This window comes from Ranitomeya imitator, chromosome 9 (assembly GCF_032444005.1).
Source record: "Ranitomeya imitator isolate aRanImi1 chromosome 9, aRanImi1.pri, whole genome shotgun sequence".
In the NCBI taxonomy this organism is placed as follows: Eukaryota; Metazoa; Chordata; class Amphibia; order Anura; family Dendrobatidae; genus Ranitomeya; species Ranitomeya imitator.
Window position 1 is genome coordinate 32,103,205 of NC_091290.1, and position 10,400 is coordinate 32,113,604.

At 40.2% G+C, this 10,400-nt stretch overlaps 1 protein-coding gene across 1 annotated transcript in view; it reads left to right on the forward strand.

The window, feature by feature from the left end:
- The window catches only part of LOC138649759 (cathepsin W-like), a 43,062-nt gene extending 35,343 nt beyond the window's left edge, over positions 1-7,719 (forward strand). Inside the window, exons 9-11 of the mRNA XM_069740421.1 lie at positions 2,870-2,957; positions 6,319-6,374; positions 7,061-7,719. Coding sequence (XP_069596522.1) covers positions 2,870-2,957; positions 6,319-6,374; positions 7,061-7,168 — 252 coding nt within the window. The 3' untranslated portion in view covers positions 7,169-7,719. The remainder of the gene's footprint in view (positions 1-2,869; positions 2,958-6,318; positions 6,375-7,060) is intronic.
- The last annotated feature ends 2,681 nt before the right edge of the window (positions 7,720-10,400 follow it).

Sequence of the window (10,400 nt, forward strand, 5' to 3'; positions counted from 1 at the left end):
CATGGAGCATCTTATGGGGGCCATAAACCATAATGGAGCAGTGTACGGGGGCATATACCATGGAGAATCTTATGGGGGCCATAAACCTTTATGGAGCAGTGTACGGGGGCATATACTATGGAGCATTTTATGGGGGCCATAAACCTTTATGGAGCAGCGTATGGAGCATATGGATGGGAGCAGCAAATTAAAGAATGGTGGCGCAGGATGGGAGCAGCACATGACAGAATAGGGCAGCACATGACAGAACGGGGGCGCAGGATGGAAGCAGCACATGACAGAACGGGGGCGCAGGATGGGAGCAACACATGACAGGATGGGGGCGAAGGATGGGAGCAGCAAATGACAGGATGGGGACGCAGGATGGGTGCAGCACATGACAGGATGGGGACGCAGGATGGGTGCAGCACATGACAGGATGGGGACGCAGGATGGGTGCAGCACATGACAGGATGGGGACGCAGGATGGGTGCAGCACATGACAGGATGGGGACGCAGGATGGAGCAGCACATGACAGGATGGGGACGCAGGATGGGTGCAGCACATGACAGGATGGGGACGCAGGATGGGTGCAGCACATGACAGGATGGGGACGCAGGATGGGTGCAGCACATGACAGGATGGGGACGCAGGATGGAGCAGCACATGACAGAATGGGGACGCAGGATGGAGCAGCACATGACAGGATGGGGACGCAGGATGGAGCAGCACATACCAGGATGGAGACCATATACCAATATAGATGCCCGCCACCGGGCGTAGAACGGGTTCAATAGCTAGTATATGTATATGTATATATATATATATATATATATATATATATATATATATATATATATATATATATATAATATACATACATACATACATACATACGCATACTTTTTGTTTGTTTGGTTTTAGGTTTTGTTTTTCCTAGTGGAAGAAAGAAAAATAATGGCACAAAAACTTAACTGCTTAACTGTATACCTAGTTTCCTGATCCCAAAAACTCAGGTTTGCAAGAGATGGCAGCCAAAACCATTCAATTGAATACAGAAGCTCTGCTGTTGCCCTGGCCAGGGAACTTGATATGAAAATTGAGATTGTATGATCTGTGGTGTCTCTGAATTCAGACTCCTACTAAAACATTAAAGAGTAACTATTTTTTTTTATTTTTCACGAAGAATTGCTAAGCTATGAATTTTTGTAATGTATACACAACAACTTTACTTCTTTGCTTCCATCTCGGTCAATGTGTATACTGCAGTGCTATTTTACTGTCTGGTTCATGCTCCTTTAGAAGCTCCTTTCAAGAGCTGTTCCACAAAGATAGAGATATATACAAATATAGAGAGATATCACACACACAATCTCTATACAGTGATGTCTGTCAGAGAATGGGGTGGGCATTGAAGTACTGCGGCATAGTATTTGTATAAGTAATACCACCATACTGATCATTAAACTTTTCTGTACTAAAACCAATATTATTCCCATAAAGTGACCATCTAGTGTAAATTGTAGCTATACAATTGAGCTCTGTAAATAGTATATATTGTATAGTGTACAGGTAAATCCAGTAGCTCACCGGTGATGACTCCAGTTGAAATAATTTATTTTCTCTTTTTGTCATCTGGCATAGCTCAATATGACTCCTTCCAGCCTAGACTCGACTCTACAAAATTTATCACACAGACATCTAATGCCGATAGCTTTTAAACGCATCCACCTCATTTTTTTCCCCCAGTTCTACACAAAGTTTATAGGGGCGATGAAAAAAGGGATCCCGAACAAATATCCAGTGCTTATAAATAAAGAAAATGTTTATTTAAAGGATACATAAAGCATAAGGAGGGGTGAGAAGGTACCAAAGGAAAAAAGGGGGCAACGTGGGGGACACCGATTGCCTGAAACTCAATATAAGTATACAAAAATATACAAAATGTGGCCCAGGAAGAATTCTTACATCATGGTATGTTTATATAGTATTATAAGGAGTCATTATGCCACAAACAATTGGAAGCGCAATAAAATCTAATTAAGACACAAATGTAAACAGTCTATAGGCATTTCAAGAGTTTAACCAGTATACGTTAAGTTCATCATACATGGGGGCTAAGCTGAGGCTGCTAGTCACCAAGCATATGTATGCATCCATAGCTAAAAGTATAATTAATCACATCCAAAAATAAGCCATGAGCCCCCGATAAATTACATTGTGCCTGTACAATCAGAGTCCCTGGGATGCGCCCTGCCCCGACGCGCGTTTCGGCGTCTGCCTTTGTCAGGGGGGCAATTGTTTGTGGCATAATGACTCCTTATAATACTATATAAACATACCATGATGTAAGAAATCTTCCTGGGCCACATTTTGTATATTTTTGTATACTTATATTGAGTTTCAGGCAATCAGTGTCCCCCACGTTGCCCTCTTTTTTCCTTTGGTACCTTCTCACCCCTCCTTATGGTTTATGTATCCTTAAACATTTTCTTTATTTAAAAGCACTGGATATTTGTTAGGGGTCCCTTTTTTCGTTGTGAACTAGTTTAATTTCCGAGTTGTCCCTGTTGCATTGTCCAGTAGTGCACCCAGTAAAATATTATACTGTATTTTGGATTTTTCTATTCTTGTAATTTTCATTCATGTGCCTGGGATTTTGTGTATTTAACAAAGTTTATAGGGCCATAGTGCCTCTGTGCCTCCTTTTTGCCTCTCCCCCACAGTAACTATCCCGCAACATATGATAGATTACACGAGAGATGTTCCCCTTTGTGACCCTCTCACAGTAGAAATGTTTCCCTGAGTGGCCCCCATACTATATAATAATCTCTTCATTGTGTACTCTACAGTAGATATAACTAATCATTAACCATTCTCTAAATACAGGATTACATAGGAGGAGTGATGGAACAGAAATCTTGTGATGCGAACTCTGTAGACCATGCAGTTTTACTAGTGGGCTATCACCTAAAAGGTAATAATAAACCCTAATTCATGTCTAGCTAGTTCCGAAAATGAGGTGTCCATGCATTAAACAAGTTACCTGATCACGGATGTGGATATTTGTTCTCTTTTAGGGGTATTTTTTTTTAAATTAAATTAATGTATTTTTGCTAAATATAACTTTGTCAATATGGCTCCATTAATAGGGTTTTAAATCTTTTAGCTTTGTCAGTATGTATTTTACATCACATACAGTAGTTGGCTGTTAGTGTGAAGTAATCTAACAGCGGAGTTTGCAACCCAGTTCTAACTTTTTTTTTTTTACAGAACTTTTCTAAACTGACGTATGAACTCTGTCATGGTTATATATCAAAATGAGCAAAAAACATGCTCCAGTACTGTTACAAGGTGTCTAAAGGGAACCTGTCACCAGGTTTGGCCGATACGAGTTACGGCCAACACCTTTCAGGGCTTATATCCAGCATTCTATAATGCTGTATATAAGCCCCCGATCCGACCTGGAAGAGAAAAAAAAATAACCTTTATTATACTCGCCTGCAGGGCGGTCCGGTCCGAGGGGTGTCGCTCTTCTTGGTCTTGCGCCTCCCATCCTCCCTGCCCTCAACAGGGAAGATAAGTATTAAGAAAAAAAATCCTCCAGATAAGCATGATTAGTCGTAACGCAATTGTATGCACATACGACCCAAAACAAATATAATGTAGAGCAGACTCACTGATTAGGCAATTGGAAAAAGGAGAACCTTAGTCAAAACTACCAAAAAAAAATGTACAATTTTTATTCAAATACAAAAAGATACATAAATGCGACAGAACACATTAAAAATGGTAAAGTGAATGAGTAAATGGCTTATGCGGTAACCCGAAGAAAAAACAAATGCCGACCGGGTTGCACTAAGATGTAAAATAAATGCACGGTAAAAAGACACTCACCTAAAAACTCATGTCAGTAGCCTGCATCAAAATATATGATAAGCATAGCTCCATTCAGAGGGACAAAGTGTCCAAGATAAGAACGCCTGTGCAGGGCGGGCCACTAGAACTTGTAATCTCTTATACTAACACAGTTAAATGTACATACATATACAGTTAAATAATGCTTTCAACATTTGATTGCGGCAGTTAGGTGGTAAAACAGCAGCAATCAGAGCTGGCTCCTCTTGCTGCTGTATGAAGCAGGTGCCGACTGAACAAAACAGCTGGTACTTGACTAGCATGGAGTGATCTCAGTTACTAAGCAAACTCCATAAACCCCTAGTTCTCATATAGCATATTTATTAGTGATGAGCGAATATACTCGTTAGTCGAGATTTCCCGAGCACGCTCAGGGGCCCTCCAAGTATTTTTTAGTGCTCGGAGATTTAGTTTTCTTCTCCGCAGCTGAATGATTTACAGTTATTAGCCAGCTTGATTACATGTGGGGATTTGTTATGGACCTGGTGGTTAGGAGCACCCGGAACGACCTGATAGTTAAACTGGCACAGGACAAGCTCTGGGTAGTGGGAGCTCTACTGACCGCAACCCCTAATCCTATCACACACACTAAAAATAGCCGTGGATTGCTCCTAACGCTCCCTATGCAACTCGTCACAGCCTAAGAGCTAACTAGCCCTAAAGATAGAAAATAAAGCCTACCTTGCCTCAGAATTCCCCAAAGGAAAAGGCAGCCCCCCACATATATTGATTGTGAGTAAAGATGAAAGTCACAAACACAGAAATGAAATAGGTTTCAGCAAAGGGAGGCCCAACTTACTAAACAGACTGAGGATAGGAAAGGTAACTTTGCGGTCAGCACAAAATACTACAAAAGACCACGCAGAGTGTGCAAAAAGACCTCCGCACCGACTCACGGTGCGGAGGTGCCACTCTGCATCCCAGAGCTTCCAGCTAGCAAGGCAAAATCATGATAGCAGGCTGGACAAGAAAACAATAAACAAATGATAAACTAGCAGGGACTTAGCTTCTGCTGGAGTAGACAGGTCACCAGAAAGATCCAGGAGTGAACTGAACCAGTACAAAAACATTGACAGCTGGCATGGAGTAACGATCTGAGTGGAGTTAAATAGAGCAGCCAGCTAAAGAATTAACTACGTCACCTGTGGAAGGAACCTCAGAAGCAGCAGCTCCACTCACAGCCACCAGAGGGAGTCCATGGACAGAACTCGCCGAAGTACCATTCATGACCACAGGAGGGAGTTCGATAACAGAATTCACAACAGGGATTCCCTAGCAACCAGGCAACCCCCACATGTACTGAGCCTGGCTAATAGCTGTAAATCATTCAGCTGAGGCGATGAAAACTAAATCTCTGAGCACTAAAAAATGCTTAGAGGACCCCCGGAGCGTGCTCGGGAAATCTCGAGTAACGAGTATATTCGCTCATCACTAATATTTATGTTTCATATTCGCAAGGATCTTAGATGGAAGAAGTGTCATGGATTTACCACGACAGAGAGGAGCCAGAAGACCACAGCATCTGATTTCGCCTACTCCTGCACTGATTAGAAGCACTTCACCTTATTAAATAATGTGAATTTATTTTGGCAGTGCAAGGGTTAATCTGCTCTGTTGAGATCTCTGATGTGGAGCATTTAGGCTCTCAGCTGTTAGCCACTCCCATCTTCTATAGAAACTGGGTCCTGACTGGCACTCATTGTCAGGTAGCTTATGCTGCATGGCTGGAGGTTGTTGGTTATTATAGGAGTAGGCGTTTGGTGGATTTATCTGTGAATGTTGCTAGGCTTTGAGTGTGTGATAATTCCATTTCTTCTCTTACTCTGGTTAACCCACATCCTCCACTCCCCGGTGTTTACCTCTGTTTATGTGTGAGTAGATTTGTATGTTTGGTATTTTTCCTTACCCCTGTTCCTACTACCTTGCTAGTCTAGTTGGTGTATTACAGTACACTACTACACCCCTCTTCTCTGTGGGTGAAGGGTACAGACTGAGGGCAGATTCAGGAGCTAAAGCAAGGTACGTGGCCCTGGCATCTTCACCATCAGAAGTAATCCAGGGAATAGGGCGAGCTAGGGCTCCCCTAGTGTTAGGGACAGGGATGGAGCACCTGGTCCCAGGACACCTGGCAACAAAGTTGTGACAGGAGCTCAAAAGAAGACTTGAATAACTGTGGCCCTTTACTTCCTCCCTACTCACATATTTTTACCATAAAGTTCAACTATTGTTTGTCAGCTTGGTCTAATTTCTTATATATGAATGTGTTTAGAATTTTCCATTGTCCAGTTTTTAAGATTGACATTAGCGACATTATTCAATAATTTGCTAATTTTAGCCAAGAAGGCTCACCTACAAAATGCAAAATAAAAAACATTTAAGGTGACATGCAAACAATCTTATTTTATTTATTTTTTTACTAGATAAACAACCTCATTGGATCTTAAAAAACAGCTGGGGGGAAAATTGGGGTGAAAATGTAAGTATTAGTTGTATGATTAGGCTACTTTAAGATGTTAAGACAGCTGTGTGGTTTTTGGGTCTTACTTTGACGTTCATTATGCAGAATTGACCTGGCTACATGATTCTGCAGTACCCATTTGAAATACCAAACATTTATAGTTTTTTTTTTTTTACTATTTTAACGACTTAAATTCTGAACTTTGTAATGATTGGGGACCAATGATTTTATATTTTAATAAATCCTATTTTTATAGATGTGGCAATTTCAAATATCTTTTTTGTTGTACTAATTATTTCTAACTGATGATGGGTGAGTCCATTTTTATTTTCTTTTTTTATGATATTACAATTTATTTTTGAAGTACGCTTTAGGGGACGCTTGCTCACTTGTCTATATACTGGAATACTTTGGCATTTAGAACAAGCCACAGGAGTACCAAGATGATGGTGACAGGTAGGCTGCCATGGTTGTCCATCGGCATCCGGTCGATCGTGTTGTAGGGTAGCGATAGGCGCCCAAACAGACCTAATGGCACAACTTAAATGAAGTGGTTAGTGACTGACAGCAAAATTTATCAGTCAAACATGATAGATTCTGCGATGGTGGATCTGCACGGAGTCTCCAACACGGATGTTAATAGAACCTTGAATGTTGGTACGTTTCAGTAACATGAATACTAATCGTTGTTCTCTCTTTTACAGGGATTTTTTAAACTCCATTTTGGTTCAAACATGTGTGGCATTACAACTTGGCCTCTAAGTGCAGTTGTGACCTACCCAGGATCCAGGTCGTACACATGTCCTCCCTAACAACGTGTGCTTCAATTTCAATTCCTGTGCTACGGTAAAGGGGTTATCTGCAACCAACAATAACCAATCCAAGAGGGAGAATGTCGTAAAATAATAATAAAAGCATTACTTACCTGGTAAATGACCTTGTGCTCCACTGCTGGGTGTTTGTTTACATCACATCCACACGCGACTGCTGCAGCCAATCATTGTGTCACAGCGGAGTGACCGCTGCAGCCGGTGATTGGCTGCAGCACAGTAATCAAACAAGAATGGGGAGCAGAAAAAAGAGTGGCAGTTCTGGAGCAGCAAGTGATTTACCAGGTAAGAAATTATTATTTTATGGCAAACGCTAATCTTGTTTTGCTATTGCAAGTCAGCCCCTTTGTTGGCAATTAGGAAAATACTCTTCTATAGAACTTAATAATTCAGTGCCACGTTGTAACGTAAAGGTTTTTTTATGTTAAATATACAAAGATGCATTGTACTGCATTTTATTAAACCTGCTTACACTTCATTTCTCTGCAAAATCAATGTGGCAAAATATTAGATTATTTCTAGCAAATTAAAAAAAAAAATAAAAAAAAAAAAATAAACTGCCTTTTGTTCTGCATGTTTCCAGAAATCTGAATGACCGCCAACATAGCCATTGTCACATCTCTCCTACATTCTGATTCAATATGTTGGTCACAAATTAGTAACTCAGATCAATTTGCCATTCAGATTTTAAGAATTCTCAACTTTTAACGTTAATAAAAGGTTTAAGTACCGTTTGTGCATGTAGGGGACACAGTCAGCATGTGGAAGAAGGTGCTCTGGTCAGCTGAGACCAAACTAAAACTTTTGGGGCTAAATGTAAAACGCTAAGTGTGGCAGAAAACCAACACTGCACATTACCCTGGAAACACCAACCCCACCAGCAAACATGGTGGTGGCAGCAGCATGATGTGGGGAGGTTTTTCTACAGCAGGTAAGCTAGTCAGAGTTGATGGACAGATGGATGGCGCTAAATACAAGCCAATCCTGGAGGAAAAGCTGTTAGAGGCTGCAAAAGACTTGAGACTGGGGTGTACGCTCATCTTCCAGCAGAACAACGGCACTAAACATTCTGCCAGAGCTACAATGAATGGTTTAGATCACAAAGTTTATACATTTATGTGAATGGATCAGTCAAAGTCCAGACATAAATCCCGTTGAGAATCTGTGGCAAGGCTTGAAAATGGTTGTTCACAAACGTCTAAATACAATATCATGGAGCTAGAGCGAATGTGCAAAGAACAATGAGGAAAACTTTCAGCCTCTAGCTGTGCAAGTCTGGTAGAAAAAGACCCCTAAAATCTTGCAGTAATGGGAGAGAAAGTTGGTCTTACAAAGTATCAGACTACAGGGGACTCAAAACGATAGCGTCTCAAAAATGTAATTTATATTTTTTAAATATTTAGAAAAACATTATTTCCTTTACACTTCATAAATATTCGTTACTTTGTGTTGATATAGCACAAAATCCCAATAAAATACATTTAAGTTTGTGGGTGTAAAGTGAGAAAGTGAAATCAGTTCACAGGGTACGAATACTTTAAGGCACTGAATATCAAGCGGCTATCTGCTAAGTGGTTATATAAAGTTCTGTACCAAATGTGATCGCTCTTCCATTTGGTAAGCCATCGACTGGAGATGATCCAGGCTACATACCAAGTATTCTGTTAAGGTGATCCATCAACGTGTATTAGGGCTTCCATCGGCAGACATGGCACATGCCACTCTGCCTAACAGGTCCCAAAGACATCTGTTTTCATCCATTCTATCATACACAGTGATCTAACCTTTGCTGGAGAGGATTTTTCCTTGATTATAATACTGCTATTATTTTGGAAAACCTGACGCATTTTGATCAGCCTATGAGTCTGGACTGTACCACCACAAGTTTTATTAAGACATATATGCATTTGCTTTTTTATTTTACTTACCTGTTGCTGGACAATATCATACTGTATTTTCTACATTTTCATCTGTTGACCCACCTCCCGTGCATTTTATCTACAATTTTTATGTTTTTGTTTTGAATTTTTTGTTGGGTTGTTTTTCCCTCCCCTTTTTTATATATATATTTTTTGTATTTATCATGTAATGATTCGTGACATAATTTTATAAAATTTGAATTGTTTATATTATATACGTTGTTTAACATTTACCACGTCTATTTTACATCTGCCTTTTTTTTTTAATCGTAAAAAAACATTAGGAAGTTGGAAGGCTTGAAAGTTGATCGGCAATTTCTCATTTTTTCCAACAAAATTTATAAAAATTATAGAATCTCAATTTCAGCTCACCTAGTAGCTCTATGCTCATGAGACACCAGCTTCGCCCCGGCCCCACATCAAGGAAAATAGAAAAAATTGGAATCCGGCTCAACAGGACCGGATTTTCCTTTTCTTTTTATTTTTCAAAATAAAATATAGTGCATACAAAAGAAAAATTTACATGGTCGACATGACCCAGTCGACGCATTTCGACTGCACTAGGCAATCTTTTGTAAGATATATCAATAGAAAAATACAGGGGCCAAAAGGCCCAGTCAGCTCACCAACAGACCACAGGAGCACGTGAACCCGTCCTGACCCAGACGTAGCAACAGCTGAAAACGTAAGAAATGTGAAGATTGTTCCAGCTCCTTTCCGCTTAAAAGTCCTTTATTGATCCATATCCTTAAAAAATCATCCCTGCACAAAAGGGAATGTGAACAAGCGACAGAAACCTGCTAATAGCGACGCGTTTCGATCTAGACGATCTTCATCATGGCTATCTACACACAAATGCAGAGGAAGTATATATACAATGCTTTAACAAATCACAGTGAAAACTTCAGATCACATGACCTGATCGCAAGTCAATACAAACATGCAAAAACCGTATAATGACATTTAAAAAAGACAAATAGATTAAAATTAACATTTTAGCAATAGTGGTACATAATTTCGTTCCTTTTGTTAAGTCCCAAAGGCAATCTAGTATGTAAATTATATATCCAGTACGCCTCCCTTGTGAGGAGGCGTCTCTTAATATCTCCTCCACGGACAGACTTCTTTATTAGCTCAATCCCCTGAATGGACATAGCAGAAATATTACCTGGTGCATATGTTTCTATTATACTTTTCCTCTGATTGTTCCACTCCTGGTTTTGGCTTACAAAGACTGATGTAAAATACTGACCAAATACTGATCGTGTGACGGCAGCCTTAGAGCGATACCTCAT